Source organism: Poecilia reticulata, chromosome 22 (assembly GCF_904066995.2).
Source record: "Poecilia reticulata chromosome 22, P_reticulata-male-v2, whole genome shotgun sequence".
Lineage (NCBI taxonomy): Eukaryota > Metazoa > Chordata > Actinopteri > Cyprinodontiformes > Poeciliidae > Poecilia > Poecilia reticulata.
In genome coordinates, this window is record NC_088851.1 from 7,517,479 (window position 1) to 7,532,947 (window position 15,469).

The following is a 15,469-nucleotide window of genomic DNA, read 5'->3' on the forward strand; positions in this document are numbered from 1 at the left end:
GCCAATGATGATGTGAAACAAACAAAAAAAAAAATCTAATATTTCCATGATAGCCAAGAAATTTATTTCATGATACATTTATGTTGCTATAATTTTACAAAAACGCTAAAAAGTAGAAAAATATTTGGAATGTTGAGGGGAAAAAAAAAAGTTCATTTAATATTCTAGTAAAAATGAACAGGATATATAAGAATATATTCAGGCACTTCAGAGTCATTTCCATTAGTTATACAGACTTTTTCATAATTTCATTCAGGCAGAAGGAAGAGAGTACAGACCACTAGCAAATCCAGATACGAGGCAAAAAAATTATTATAAATATAAAAATACAATATGAATGAAAAAACCTACAATCAAAAATTCAGATCTGAATTCACAGAATAATTTACCATATACGCCTAAAACAAAAAACCAAAAACGTTTTGATCCCATCACCAGATACAAGACGGAGAAGATATATGGTTTAAACAAACCAAAACCAACGTGGAGATATTTTGTAAAAATGGTATTGACATATTCACCTGACAGTTTGGACACATGACATTCCTGTTGTGGTGATAGCTCATTTCAAAACGGTGCTGCAGCAGCAAATTACCTTCAACACCTCCACGAACCTCTTGGTTGGGTTTGTATAATAAAGTCAAATTTTTAATAAAAGCAGTACACTTTTGGTTACATGATTAACTACAGCTTATCCAACTGTCCAATAATAAACTGTGCAGATTACTTTAGAGAATCAGAAGCAGCCACGAGGCCGTTTCCTTTAAAATGCTAAAGGAAAGTGTGCCTCTGGCTCCCCCTGCAGGCCAGTTTTCGAAGTGTCTCCCTGAGACCAGATGGAAACTTCCCGATTGCTTCTCTCCAAATGCTGCGCTCAATGCTACAGCCTTTTAGCGCAAACTACTGTGTTGTTGCTAAATAATGAAGATACACAGAACGGTGACTGATAAACGTTTTTAAACGAGTTACAATTTCAAAACCACGAACATTTTTCATCATGTCTTTCTAACACTGTAATGAGAGAAAGTGCCAGGGTGAGCGCAGAGCAGCCCAACCTCTCCACCTAACTGGTGCTGCACCCTGGTGGTCAGGAGGCTAAAGGACAACTCCAGCAATTTTATCGTTTATCTTAAAAAAAAAAAAAAAAAAAAAAAAAAATTTGGAAGTTTGGGAACATTTCTGGTCACAAAAACAGACAAAAGCAAGTTAAGTTATGAGTAGCATGTATGATTGCTCGTTGGTAGGATGAGCTGGCAGCGTGGCTAACTGTCAAAAATGGATGTTTCCCTGTAACCAGCCCTTAAATTTTAGGCGTTTATTGCCAATTTTTACTTAAGACTACACATCAAAATGAAAATCATATTATCGTTACCTCTTTATTTCTGTGAAACTGTAGTATTTCCACTCAAGGTCATCATACCGTAATAATCTCATAGGGGCCCACGAGTAACACCGACGACCTCGCCAAGCCACAGCTGAGCAGAATAAATAATGTAAACGCCTTTTTAAGCCGGCTAATTAAAGATTACCTAATAAAAAGGTAAAAGTAGCTAGCTGCGGCCGTGCTGGCTTTATGTGTAAATTATATATTATATAAAATATATAAAATAATCAGATTGAGTGAAGAAAGAAGAAAAAAAAAAAGCTTAAAAACCATCCAACTCTCACATGAAGATGATTAGAAAAGACATTTGAAGTACAGATAGACCAGCATCACCCAACAGAGAAACACCGGATGTGTCAACCCAAAAGTCATTAGGTCATTTATTCCTACGTGAATATTTACAGGAAGACAAGTGGTTGGCCTCAAATAATATGAATAATCTGAATTAGCCTGTTAAATATATGTATATTTATGTAAAAAATAAAACAGATGTCCACATGTAGGAATCCTGAGCGGAGACGTTTTCAGACCACTATGGCAACTTTTACACTAACCTGTGAGTTTAAAGTGCACAAGCAAAAAAATAAAACAACAGTTTTTTGAGAGATCAGTGGTTTTGATCTGCAAGGCTTTGTCATCAAAACAAAACAAAACAAAACATGGCAATACCATTATGAAGAATGATTCATGTAAACAGAAAGGCCCGATACGTTTCCTGTGCGTTGGTTTGAACACCAGCAGCTGGTGAGACCTCGAGTTCACACAAAGTCCCAAAAAAACAAAAAACAAAGTGAAGCTCGTCTTCTTAAAGACTCACTCATCCGTGGATTTATTCACTCATTCCATCCTCGCCAGGTCCAGGTTGGGCCTCTGCGGGGCTCGAGGTGCCGTTGGATGCCTGAGGCTGAATCACGATCGGTGCGTTCTCACCTGCAAAACGACACAAAGGAACAAACCGTTTGTTTCCAACAGTCACCGTATCTGCAGATCGGAGCGCTGAATGCCACAGACGGGATTTTATGCCAGGGGAAATTAAGCTTGAAGCTTTGTGATTGGATGCTTGAAAGTCGCATGCACATATGCACAGAATGATGTCGATAACGGCAAGACTTCCTTAATTAAAAAACATCTTTGATGGATGACCCTATAAAGCCAGCTATGCCGCATTCATCTGATGAGGAGGGAATGTTCCTCCTTTAATAACTGGGCGTATTAAATAAAAACAAATTACCATATTGAAACTATGCAGGCTCAACTGAGGCCTCCCAAAATCAGATCTATGCTCTCCGTTCCCACAAACAGAATAAAAAAGAAAAATGGAGATGCACGAAGCTCAGTTTTCTGATCACCAGTCATCATGAGGGAACTGTGCAGCACACGCACATTTTCTGTCAGTTGAAAAGATTTTTTCTTGTCTTGTTTTTTTATTGTATGCAATACAGCAATTTTGAGAGAAGCTGAATTTTGGGTTTTCATTAGCTGTAAAATGTAACTAAAATCAGCAGAAATTAAAACTTCTAATAAATGTTTGCGTGGAAAAAATGCAAATACAGAATGAAGCTGGATGAGTGGAGTTTGGTGTAATTCCAGTTTCTTGCTGCCACATGTTGATGTGCCTCTAAGCAAGTCACTTAATCACAAGTTACCTTCCAGTTTCCATATATAATAAAACGATAATACAATGGAAATGAAACATGAAGTAAATAACACCAAGGTACCAAAAGCATAACACAACACAGCTGAGGACGGAGCATAAGCAGCAGGAGCGCCTGACCTGTCAAACTTTGACCTTTAAAGAACAGCTGATCTGTGGCTTTTATTGCCATAATAATGACAAAAAAACCAAAACAATAATGCTGAAAAGTCTTAATCATCTTTCTGGGAAAACATTCCCCACTGCGCTTGATCCGTTTCTCCCTAATAAAAACGTCAAGTTCACCCTCATCATCCGTTTCCGCATAAATCGGATATGAATCAGTTCTCATCTTTCTGGTTCTTTTCATTTACAGATTAAACATCAACCGATTCTTCCTTCGGATACATTTTATCTTGATCAGTGGGGAAAAAAAAAAAAAAAAAAACCCCAAACAAAAACCAATGGTAGCTCAGGCAGCTCATCAAGACGATTTCCCGATCAGTCGCTCGTTATCTGACGTGGAAGCAGCAGAAACCGGCCGCGCTGATCTGCAGTGTCATATTTACCTGGTGATATTCAACCAGCGCCGCGGTGCCCTTTGCTTTATGGTGGACCATAAACAAACAAAAAGGAACCTATCGGCTTTGACTACCGACATTCACAAAGCTCTGAAAAAGCATTGAAACACCTTGGAAGGTTTTCATACAACCGACCAACACAAAGTAGTTCAGACCCTTTTACTGACATTGACGTGACAATACGGAGTAAAAATACTATTGCACGGAATGTGATTTGTGCTCTTCTTCTACTGTTTTCTTTTTATGACAGCATTGTGATGCATACGGCATAAAATCAGCATGAAAACAGCTCAGCCGGTTGAATCAAGCAGCAGGGAGCCGATTGGAGATCAAGGTTACCTGAGGAGGAACGACAGTTACCTGAGGTCTGAGAGGAGCTGGGCTGAATAACTATTACATGGCCTGGTGCTGGAAAACACAATTTAGTATTACAAAAACATTTAAATAAATACACAAAGTGTCCAAATTGAAAAAAAAAAAAATAAATCCTTCATTAAAAAAGAAAAAAAAAGTTTTTTTTTTCTTGCAGATGTTTGATGATTTAACAACGCAAACCCAAAAATTAACAAAAATCATTGTTAAAAATGTAGATTTCATGATTTAATATTGTAAAGTAGCATTACTATCAAACCATAAAACTCCATTCATTTAAAATGTCCAAAGTTAAAAGTTAAAATGTCCAAAGTGAAAAGTGGCACGTTTTCATCCGTCACAGCACAACATGAATCAGAAACAGACCCGGCGGCTCCTCACCTTCTTCCTGCTCTCTGAGCTCCGCCTCCAGGTCTTCCGGGTCGATGATGGGATGCTCTTCCTCCTCTCCGCTTTTGCACTTCCCGCAGCAGAAGCAGCAGCAGCAGAAACAGCAGCAGCAGGTGAAGATAGTGCAGCAGCAAAACAGCGCCTGGAAGACATGAATGTTAGTCGTACTCAAACCAACTAAACGTCACCGCTCCGTAAATCCTCTGGTTTCTTCCTCTGCCAAGCCAAGCCTCACCTTGAACCAGCACTTTGACATGAGGAAATGATATTTGACGCCGTCTTCACCAAACTGCTCGGCCACAGAGAGGCCCATGGAGCCATATTCGTCGTAGATTTTGCGCTTGTTCTCGTCGTTGAGGATGGCGTTGGCGTTGTTGATCTCCTTGAACTTCTCAGCAGCAGCTGGGTTGTCCGGGTTCTTGTCAGGGTGATACTTCAATGCCAATTTCCTGAAGGAACATTATGATTATGATTTAGGTAGCGTGAAACAGAAAGTGCCTTGGATCAGCACAACTGAACTGCAGCCATAAAAGTTACCACTGGCAGCACAAGCAGCAGCAAACTTATCAAACGGTTCTAACAAGAAGGATTAAGGCGACTGAAATTAATGAAGGTTGGCTGGTGAAGCTACAAAACAGATTTTTAAAAATCCAGGTTGTGCATTAACCAGCTGCCAATCATTCACCAAACGGCTGCTAAGAATAGATTAATTATTTTTTAAAATTGGGTTTTGGTCACTTCTGCAGCAAGTCTTAGCAGCTTTAGCAGCATAATCTAAAAAATAAGAAAGAAAGTGTGCACTGTTAAGCTTAATGTTAAGATCTTAAACACATGTTAGTGGGGTTTTTTCAGATTTGTGGGTAAGATGTCACCACTGTCACAGTGAATTTACGTCTGTGAATCAATTTAGTCCCTTTCATATCCATTTGTGGTCTATTCTTTGCTTCCTACTTCCTTTTTACACACGTGAACAAATAATTTTGTGCTCCTTCTACTGTGTCACTTTCTTTTTCTCTTTTTTTAGTCAAATATTTTCTTTTATTCTAAAAGATTTATGCTACTTTTTATATTTTAATGACACACAGGCTTCGTATTCAAGACGACCTGTATTAAAGATTAAAGTGACATAGATCAAATCTTACTTCTAATCTCATTTTATGATAAATATATATATATTTTTTACAGCAGATTGGACCAAATGACTCCAATGAAATATGAGTAATTATGATCACAAATCAAACCAAAATGACTGAGTACTATCCTGCAGGTAGATATTATTTACTGAAGCCATAGAACCACATTTTTCTCCAAAAAAACAAACAAAAAACTGTAATATTGTGGAAAAGTTTGACAATAAATAAACTTTTCAGGAAGTGAAACTTTGAATATACTTCTAAAAAGCCTGAAATCTCAGTTTAAAATATTGTTTAAATGATATTATTAGGATTATCACAATACGAACAACAAAACTTGACACTCGATACCATTCCTAATAACGCGTTGAAACATTTTTTGAAGGCACAATGTGCTTTCTTAATGAGGATTAATTACAATATTAGAACATTTTAGCACCTTTAATGATGAATCATGGCAATCTGCCAGTGGCAGCGATTAATATACGTGACTTGTAAGTGAATCAGTTACTTGTATATCAAATTGTAAATTACTAAGCACCCAATTAGCCACGTAAACTGCGGGCAATTTGTAAACATTAATAACTAACAAATAATAAACTTACCTATAAGCCCTTTTTATCTCGTCAGGGCTCGCTCCTTTCTCCAAACCCAGGACCACGTACAAGCTTTCTCCGGCCCTGGACATTTTTCTCTGAGGCATGTTTGGGTCCTCCATGGTTTAATAAACGCTGGCTGTGACAGGAACGCCGACAAATACGACATTTACCAACAAACACGAGCTGTAATTTCAAACCACAGGTGAGGAAGTCAGCAAACAGAACCTATGTTGCAATAAACAGTGAGACGGTCCTCTGAATCCTGACAGCACCTTTGTACACGATAACTGCGGTTTAACAAGTTCGGAGAACATTCTCATGACTTCAAGTACTTTTAAAGGTTTATGTCACTTCATGCTAAACCATGTGAGCTTCAACTCAGCCCGACAACATTACCGGTAAACGTCACAGGACGAACAAAATGAAACCTACCGACGGTGGAGAGGTTAATGTCCCAGACGTCTGTCGAAACATAGAGTCCGACAAAAACTCCGTCTAAAACTTTACGGCAACGAGAAACTAGTTAGCAACTTTCTGACTGAACTCCCGAAAGGGCCCGGAAGATTTGAGACAGAAATGAACTCTGGGTAAAAAGAAAAAGAAAAACAGGGGGGGAAAAAAACGGAGTCATAAAAAGAGAGAGGGAGGTTCCTGGTCGAAACACCCAGTGCGAAATACGTGGTCACACGCTGGCTCGGTCTCCAACAGCCGTAAACCTCTAATCTGCATAGCATCTGATTTAATCAAGAGGCGATTATATTTGGTATGTGAAATACAGCGATAGCACAACTCATAAAGCAATATTTTACTCCTTACGTAGCCATGAGAACATGCCAAGCACACATGGCATGTTTTATTCTTCAGTTGATGAAAATTAATGACGGTTCATTATTTAAATAAAAGGACAATAATCTATTCAAGTTGAGCCACGTTGTAAATACAGTGTTGCTTATCTAAATTATTACATTTATAATAGGAAACTTACTTTTCATAGGTTATTTTTGTGTTCATTGCGGTGAATTGTGTAATTGAGCTGCTGCCAACTCATTTGTGGCGTTATGCACCTCAATCTGTTTTTATATGGCATTTACCTTTTGTTAAGGTTATTAGACAAAGCTAGCTGTTTATTAAGTCAAGTTGAATTGAAAGGGAAATGGCTCACTTCCAACGTGTTTCCTGTGCTTATTATTGTCTCAACGAATTACAAACTATTTAAATTATTTATTTTTTTACATTTGATAAAACATGAATATGGTTTTAAAATTGTGTGTGCAAAGGCACAGATATAGTCTGTTTTTGTTCTTTGCTTTTTGTTTTTGTAGTTTTTAGATTGTATAACTTTTTATAGACTTCGTATTCTATGTGTAGATCTTCAGCAAACCAATATTAAGCATTAAGTATCAGGCAATCCTCCTTTGCAGAATAATTGACACAGCAGAAAACCACATTTAGACCATTTTATTATTGATTGAACCATATCTCAGTAATGTATAATTCATTACCTCTGGCCAAATTAAACACTTCGCAGCGGTGTGTCAGTCAAGGCGTCTCCTCACTTTGTGGAGTCACAGTAACAATAATTTTCCCCATGTTTCTGTTTGCTTCCATGTGTCTGTGAGCCTCTGCGATGTCCTCCAGCTTATATGTGCTGTCAATCACTGGCCTCAAGGTGGCAGGCTGCTCTGAGAAACATGGCAGCGCCCTGTCCGCAAAAGCTCTAACCAGGTCCGCCTTGTACTGTGGACGAAACATACGCATAAATTAGTGATTTACCCAGGAAGTGTTTCAAGTGCAACACAAAAATTTGTAAATTTCGGAACACCGGACACCAGGAAGAGACAGGAAGAGCAAAACTTCCACCCTTGCGCAATAGATGTAGTTGCAGTGCAAGGAATGAAAAGAGCAGCCGAGAAGTTTCTCACGTGAAGGCTGCGAGAGCGGAGGAGGCTGCAGAGTAAGCGGCCTCGCTTGGACAGCATCTTGCCCAGCAGGTCTCCCTCCACTGCCCTGCCTCCCATGGTGCCGTACAGAACCCATCTGCCGTCCACCGCCAGGGAGCTCACGTTCTTCTCCCAGTTACTCCCACCGATGCAGTCGAGGATCACATCCGCTCCTTTTCCTGGAAAATTACCACACAAGACACTACAGTACTAGGGAAGGAAGTTATCAGTTAATTAGTTAATCTAATGCTGACTGATCTTATCGATCGACGATGATTAATTGATAAGTGTATTAGGGCGGCCATTGTAGACAGAAAAAAAAAAGAGGAGCAAATTTCTGCTAAGAGAAAATCTCTGAAATTTTGAGATGAATCTCAAAAATTTTCTAGAAATGTTTGACTTTAAAATGTTGAATATCTTCAACTTTTTTGGTGGAAATTTTCTCCTCCTTCGAATACATTGTACATCTTTGCCTTCGTAGTAATAGAAAATCAAACATTTTTGAATAAGAAGTTGGTGCTGCTCTGTCATACAGCTCGCCTGAATGAGCGTTAATAAGCTGATAACTTAAGGAGCTTATTGAGAGTTTATATTTCAAAAAACAGAACCGCACAAAGTGCATTTTACATCCCACTCCAAACTCTGTTTGGACCGTTTCTCTTTCCCCTTTCTGGTATGGCCCCGCCATCTTTGTTTCTATATCAACTGGCTCCGCTTAAGGATGACCAGCAGCCAAATCTTCTAAATGGCGGCCAAACTAGAACACCAAAAGACAGTCGAAGCGGATGTTATTAGCCAATCGATTGGAACTCGTTTTAATCAAATAAGACTTTAAGAGTCGTTTGCAGAGTGTCACATTTACCTCCTGTGAAGTCATGGACTCCCTGAGCAAAGCTCTCCTCCTTGTAGTTGTATCCAGCCGCTGCACCCAGCTTCTCAGCCAGCTGCAGCTTCTCTCGGCTCCCCGCTGTGACGACGGGCACAGCACCGAACAGACGGGCCAGCTGGACGGCAGCCGTTCCCACACCGCTGGCTCCGGCGTGAACTAGCACCACTTCACCCTGCTTCACCTGCGCTGTGGTGGAAAACAAACGATGGGACGCATGGAAATGAAAAATTATGTTTTTTTTGTTTTTTTTTAGTACAGCAGCTCATTCAAAAGGTGTGAAATTAAAAGCTGGGTAGATAAACTCCAAGAACACAAAATCTTACAAAGTATTTTTGGTCTAGTTTCAAGTGCAAATGTTTTAGTACTTAATATTATTTCACATAAAACAAAGTTTAGATTGTTAAAAGTGAAACAATCTAGTTTTTTTAATGAAAAAACTAGTACTTTTTTCATCAATATTAAGGACTTATTGAATAAAAATAATCTAAATCTCACAAAAAAAAGTTATTTGTATGATATTTGCTCTAGAAACTAGATCAAAGTGACTTGGTGAGATTTTGTGTTTTTGCAGAGTATTTACAGTATTTTGTAAAGCCACCCACGCTCTTACAAGCTTTTCTCATTTCGTGACGTTAAACCCTCAAACTTAGCTGCATTTTCTCATAATTTTATGTGCAAAACCAACTCAACGTAGCGCACGATTCAAAGTTATGCACTTTCAGCAGAACAACCATACAGCCAGGGCTGTTTATTGGTTTTGATCCAAAAGTATGAGTTATAACAGTCTAGTTAAAGTCCTGACCACTTAAGTACCACTTTGTGTTGGTCTTTCACGTTGAAGTGGTTTAAAAGTTCAACAACTGAAGCACGAATAATTTTTGTAAGGTACTGTGCTTCACCCTACGTTGGTCCGTGTTATCTAATCATAACTAAACATTTCAGCATATTGCTGTCATTATCAGTGTACCTATAAAAACCAGCAGCTGAAAAGCGGTGAGCCACGCCTCCGGGATGGCAGCGGCCTGGCAGAACGTGAGGTTGTCGGGCACCGGCATTAAAAGCTCCTCGGGAACAGAAACATATTCAGCATATCCTCCTCCAGCCAGCAGAGCCATCACCCTGTTGTCTGGTTTCCAGTTCCCCTTCAGGCCTTGACCCAGACCGTCCACCGTTCCAGCGACCTCCAGACCGATTATGTCGCTCTCACCCGCAGGAGAAGGATACAAACCTCTTCTCTGCAGAAGGAAACCATGATAAGTTTCTAAAATCTCCTTCAATCCAAACCACAGATTCCTGCTCTAATTTGGCCAAACCTGCAACAAGTCGGCCCTGTTGAGGGCAGCCGCGTGGACTTTAATTAGGACCTCTCCGTTTTTGGGTGTAGGTCTGGGGATGGAGCGCAGCACCAGGTTCTCTGGTCCTCCAGGGACGTCAACACAAACTGCCCGCATCATCTTTGCAAAGCTCGAGCAACTCTTAACCCAGCTCTACAAAATACAGCAAAGAAGCAATTCAATTAGACGTGATAGTGAGGTTTTACTTTTTACACAGATACTTCATCTATACATATATTTGCATAATAATTGTTATAGATTTTCATCCACTTACTGCGTTGTAGGTTTTTCTTAGCATAAAAATCCCAGTTTGAAGGATGTGAGGCATTTTATAATCTAAGGGTTGGCTAACGTAATGTGATAAAAGTAATAAAGTGTTGAAGAAAAAGAAGAGATAAAATGAACATTAAAAATTATATATATAAAAGTAAACAGAAGCTTGACTTAAAAGAGAAACGTGATCAACTAAAAGTGACAATTTAAACAGCAGCCGCTTTCAGCCGTCTGATGAATAAAAGCGTATGCGTGTAGATTCTTCGGACGCTTCTGCTTTCCGTACCGTATAGTAAGCAGTGGGGATGGCAAAGACAGCGAATAACAAAACTATAAAGCAGAAGAAAGAAACGAGAACGGAATGAACAAAGTATAGAAACGCAGAAGAGAAACAAAAAAACTGTAGTAATTTAGTTTTGAAATGAGTTACTACAGGTTAGTACGCAGTGCGCATGCGCTGAAATACCAACGCTCTCTTTCAAGTGTTTTTGATTAAAGCAAAGTAGCTGACAACTCTGATGCGATGTGAGAGGCGAAACGTACAGATAATTCCGACATAATAAATGCAAATCAACCAGAAGCTGATTATTTCTGCGTTGAGGCAAAGAACAACTGTATAATGAACTCACCAAGCAGCGATGGAAATAGTTAATCCGCTCTGAAGAGACTCTTTTGGGAAGTTTTGTAGCGCCAAGTTTGAGCTGGAGTCCAGTTCGGCGCAGGTAGGCCCACCCTCCTCCAGAGGGCGGCAAGGTAACTAACCTGCCCACATAGGCGTTAAAGGAACATTTCAACAAAATGTAGCTTTCTATCTTGAATAGGTGGTCCGTACATATTTCAGGAAGGATATTCGGGGGGTGAAAAAAAAAAATCAAATCTAATAATAGATAACCCTACTGTCTGGTTTCTAAAGGTAAAGATGAAAAAAACTTGAGTTATATTAAAATGTTAATTTTAAATAGCAAAACACAAACTTTCCCATATTTTCAATGATATTTCTTAGTTATTCGTAACTTTTTCACATCTTGTCCCATATAAAACAACAAACTTCTCTGTACTTTATTTTGATTTTGTTCATTAAATTATCATGTTAGATATTATGGTGACAACCTCAGCGACAACTCGGCTCGGGTTGTCGCTGAGGCAAAAACTCGGGCGTGGGAGGAGTTTGGAGAGGCCATGGAGACAGACTTCCGTACGGCTTCGAGGCGATTCTGGTCCACCATCCGGCGTCTCAGGAGGGGGAAGCAGTGCAGCACCAACACTGTTTATAGTGGGGATGGTGTGCTGCTGACCTCAACTCGGAATGTTGTGGGCCGGTGGGCGGAATACTTCGAAGACCTCCTCAATCCCACCAACATGCCTTCTGTTGAGGAAGCTGAGCCTGGGGACTCTGGTGGTGGCTCTCCAATCTCTGGGGACGAGGTCGCCAAGGTGGTCAAAAAGCTCCTCGGTGGCAGGGCCCCAGGGGTGGATGAAATCCGCCCGGAGTTCCTTAAGGCTCTGGATGTTGCAGGGTTGTGTTGGCTCACGCGACTCTGCAATATCCCATGGACATCGGGGGCAGTTCCCCTGGATTGGCAGACTGGGGTGGTGGTCCCCCTGTTTAAAAAGGGGGACCGGAGGGTGTGCTACAATTACAGGGGGGTCACACTCTTAAGCCTCCCTGGTAAGGTCTATTCAGGGGTCCTGGAGAGGAGGGTCCATAGGATAGTCGAACCTCGGATTCAGGAAGAGCAGTGTGGTTTTCGTCCTGGTCGTGGAACACTGGACCAGCTCTACACCCTCAGCAGGGTCCTGGAGGGTGCATGGGAGTTCGCCCAACCAGTCTACATGTGTTTTGTGGACTTGGAGAAGGCGTTCGACCGTGTCCCTCGGGAGGCCTTGTGGGGGGTACTCCGGGAGTATGGGGTACCGGGCCCTTTGATACGGGCTGTCAAGTCCCTGTATGACCGGTGTCAGAGTCTGGTCCGCATTGCCGGCAGTAAGTCGGGCTCGTTTCCGGTGAGAGTTGGACTCCGCCAAGGCTGCCCTTTGTCACCGATTCTGTTCATTACTTTTATGGACAGAATTTCTAGGCGCAGCCGAGGTGTTGAGGGGATCCGTTTTCGTGGCCTTAGGATCGCATCTCTGCTTTTTGCGGATGATGTGGTCCTGTTGGCTTCATCGGAACGTGATCTGCAGCTCTCACTGGAGCGGTTCGCAGCCGAGTGTGAAGCGGCCGGGATGAGGCTCAGTGCCTCCAAATCCGAGGCCATGGTCTTGAGCCGGAAAAGGGTAGAGTGCCTTCTCCGGGTCAGGGTGGTCGTCCTGCCTCAAGTGGAGGAGTTTAAGTATCTGGGGATCTTGTTCACGAATGAGGGAGGAAGGGAGCGGGAGGTCGACAGGCGGATTGGGGCAGCGTCTGCCATGAAGCAGGCGCTGTACCGGTCCGTCGTGGTGAAGAGAGAGCTGAGTCAAAAAGCGAAGCTCTCGATTTACCGGTCGATCTACGTTCCCACCCTCATCTATGGTCATGAGTTTTGGGTCATGACCGAAAGAACGAGATCACGGGTACAAGCGGCCGAAATGGGTTTCCTCCGCAGGGTGGCTGGGCTCTCCCTTAGAGATAGGGTGAGAGGCTCGGTCATCCGGGAGGGACTCAGAGTAGAGTCCTCTCCACGTCGAGAGGAGCCAGTTGAGGTGGCTCGGGCATCTGGTCAGGATGCCTCCTGGACGCCTCTCTGGTGAGGTGTTCCGGGCACGTCCCACCGGGAGGAGGCCTCGGGGAAGACCCAGGACACACTGGAGGGACTATGTCTCTCGGCTGGCCTGGAAACGCCTTGGGATTCCTCCGGAGGAGCTGGAAGAAGTGGCTGGGGAGAGGGAAGTCTGGGCCTCCCTCCTGAAGCTGCTGCCCCCGCGACCAGACACCGGATAAGCGGAAGAGAATGGATGGATGGATGGATGGATGGATATTATGGTGAGGTAAGTATATTTCCAACCTCAAAGACTTGGAGCTCATCTCTAAAGATAATTTATCAAAATCCCAGTGTCAAAATGTAATAGGCTTGTCAGTGATAATAAATAGGGTTGATAACAATCGCTATATTGATTATTGACAAGAGTATAAATGAATAACTTTATCCTATGTTCAATAAAATGTAACTAAAAGGATTTTTTTTAAAGTGACACTTTTTTCACATTAACTGATCTTCATTTGAGAACTTCCAACCTCGTTTTAAAAAAAAAAATCAGAATTTTTTTTTTGTTATTGAACAAAATTATGCTTAATCTAAGTCTTCCAGAGCTGTGAACATTTTTGCACTTCACTGTTTATTAGGTGAATTATACATTGTTAACTTCATTTAGCAGAAGATTAATAGCAGAGAGGTTGAGGTAAAGACTAGCTTCATTGGTTTTTCTGGCAGCTGAAATCCTCTCGGTTGCAGAGAAACATCTAAAAGAAAGATGACATCACACCCTCCTCATGACTTAATAAATGCGTGGAACATCTGTTTATGACATCACAGTTATTATTGTATTATTATTATTATTGTATGTATCTCCTAGAATTTCAGAGTTACATGTCATTCTGTCTGATTCAGTCTGATTCAGAACAAGTTTCACTTCTTTGATCCCAAAATACGTCTTAAGTATTTGGGAAGAGCTGAGACGGCCGTTTGAATTATCGGGACATAATATATAACGCTGAAAACATGGTAAAGCAACGTAGCTACAGTCTGAGCAAAGATTGGAAAATGAGAGGAAGCAACCCCAATGATTTGTGGGCGCGGCGTAAAAACTTCAGGTATGACATCCTCGCTCGATACAGAGGAATCACAAAGTTGATCACAGAGGAGGAAAGTCAGTTGTTTGAAATGGCTGACATTGTTTCAAGTCAGCTAAATATGGCTGCGATATTAAAGCAGTTCAATAAGATTGCAAGCGTCAGAATCCGGCACAGAAACCCGGCTGCCATCCCCAGCAAGGATTCGTCTGGTTTGTGGGCTTTACGTAAAAAATGCAGGGATGAACTACTTGCACGTTTTAGGAAGGTTCCCAAATCAGTGATGGAAGACGAATCCATGGACTGCACTGAGGATACGCTAGCGGACAGAAAACTGGTAAGTTTGCAATCTCAGAAAAATCAAGGTGGGACCCCCCACATGGATTCTTCCAACTTGTCGAAAAGACAGGAACCACACTGGTCCAGAATGGCTGCTTCAAAACAACAGAATTATGGAAGCAACTCTACGAAAACTTCCAACACCGACGTCAGTGGTACGGATCAAACAAATGAGGGGTCCAACAGCGAAAAGAGTTTCCCCCAGGTACAAACTCAGAGAAAGAATCGTAGGAAGAATAGGATTACTGCTCCGCTCCATGCAAAGGACAGAACACCCAACTTCAGAAAACAAACTACAAAGTTTTACCAACACAATCCTGGTAACGTCTTTGCAAATGGCCACAATAAACATTACAAAACACCGCCGTTGAACCAAAGACGGTTTCCACAGCAGGAACAGAGAGGACATTATCACTCAAGGAACCAGACAAGGTCCAGAGGAAATATTTTGCAGTCAAGAGACCAAGGTTGGACCAGCAGAAACAGGTCCAACAGCTTTCAAGGTCCACAAAGGTTTGGAGGACAAAGTGTAAACTGGACTGTCCAAAATTTTAGGACATCAGAAGTTGAAAGAAGAAATCTCTCAGCTCAGTCTAACAACAGAAATGGCATCAACAGGTTCTTTGAGTTCCAAAGACTCAGGGCACAACAAGAAAAATGGAAAAATCAAAACTGTGGAAGGTATTATTGAGCTCTGTTGAAAATATAAACAAGATCTGAATTAAACAACTGAATTAAACAACAACAAAAAAAGTCCAAAAAAATACAAAAAACAATGCATAGATGTAAACCGTTTTTCTTTTCCCGTAATTTGAACTGATACAAAAAACTTC

At 41.3% G+C, this 15,469-nt stretch overlaps 2 protein-coding genes across 5 annotated transcripts; both read right to left on the reverse strand.

Annotated features, from left to right (window-relative positions):
- Positions 1-41: 41 nt before the first annotated feature.
- On the reverse strand, positions 42-6,925 carry dnajc5gb (DnaJ (Hsp40) homolog, subfamily C, member 5 gamma b). Of its 3 annotated transcripts, none has more exons than XM_008399029.3 (6): positions 6,525-6,925; positions 6,099-6,275; positions 4,596-4,809; positions 4,352-4,502; positions 3,959-4,006; positions 42-2,314 (listed from the first exon to the last, which is right to left on the reverse strand). In XM_008399029.3, exons 2-6 carry the CDS (start codon positions 6,209-6,211, stop codon positions 2,214-2,216), a joined length of 627 nt encoding a protein of 208 aa, XP_008397251.1. In that variant the 5' UTR covers positions 6,212-6,275; positions 6,525-6,925; the 3' UTR covers positions 42-2,213. The 3 variants fall into 3 exon arrangements, with proteins under 3 accessions (XP_008397251.1, XP_008397250.1, XP_008397252.1); XM_008399028.3 differs by having other exon boundaries at positions 6,099-6,228; positions 6,525-6,922; XM_008399030.3 differs by lacking the exon at positions 3,959-4,006 and having other exon boundaries at positions 6,099-6,228; positions 6,525-6,917.
- Positions 6,926-7,535: 610 nt separating this feature from the next.
- Positions 7,536-12,169, reverse strand: tp53i3 (tumor protein p53 inducible protein 3). Of its 2 annotated transcripts, none has more exons than XM_008399032.3 (6): positions 11,158-12,169; positions 10,235-10,408; positions 9,889-10,156; positions 8,895-9,107; positions 8,015-8,211; positions 7,536-7,829 (listed from the first exon to the last, which is right to left on the reverse strand). In XM_008399032.3, exons 2-6 carry the CDS (start codon positions 10,373-10,375, stop codon positions 7,632-7,634), a joined length of 1,017 nt encoding a protein of 338 aa, XP_008397254.1. In that variant the 5' UTR covers positions 10,376-10,408; positions 11,158-12,169; the 3' UTR covers positions 7,536-7,631. The 2 variants fall into 2 exon arrangements, with proteins under 2 accessions (XP_008397254.1, XP_008397253.1); XM_008399031.2 differs by lacking the exon at positions 11,158-12,169 and adding an exon at positions 10,530-11,124.
- Positions 12,170-15,469: the final 3,300 nt, after the last annotated feature.

What these genes read in the sequence shown, in the direction of transcription:
- dnajc5gb (XM_008399029.3), bottom strand. Translation starts at nt 6,211, where the DNA reads ATGGAGGACCCAAACATGCCTCAGAGAAAAATGTCCAGGGCCGGAGAA. An exon ending in GAGATAAAAAGGGCTTATAG is followed by an intron (nt 4,810 to 6,098) that starts GTAAGTTTATTA and finishes ATGTTCCTTCAG; the next exon opens with GAAATTGGCATTGAAGTATC. An exon ending in CAGCTCCTCTCAGACCTCAG is followed by an intron (nt 2,315 to 3,958) that starts GTAACTGTCGTT and finishes GTCGTTTTGCAG; the next exon opens with GTGAGAACGCACCGATCGTG.
- tp53i3 (XM_008399031.2), bottom strand. Translation starts at nt 10,583, where the DNA reads ATGCCTCACATCCTTCAAACTGGGATTTTTATGCTAAGAAAAACCTAC. An exon ending in AGTCCATGACTTCACAGGAG is followed by an intron (nt 8,212 to 8,894) that starts GTAAATGTGACA and finishes GTAATTTTCCAG; the next exon opens with GAAAAGGAGCGGATGTGATC. An exon ending in TCCGCTCTCGCAGCCTTCAC is followed by an intron (nt 7,830 to 8,014) that starts GTGAGAAACTTC and finishes TTTCGTCCACAG; the next exon opens with TACAAGGCGGACCTGGTTAG.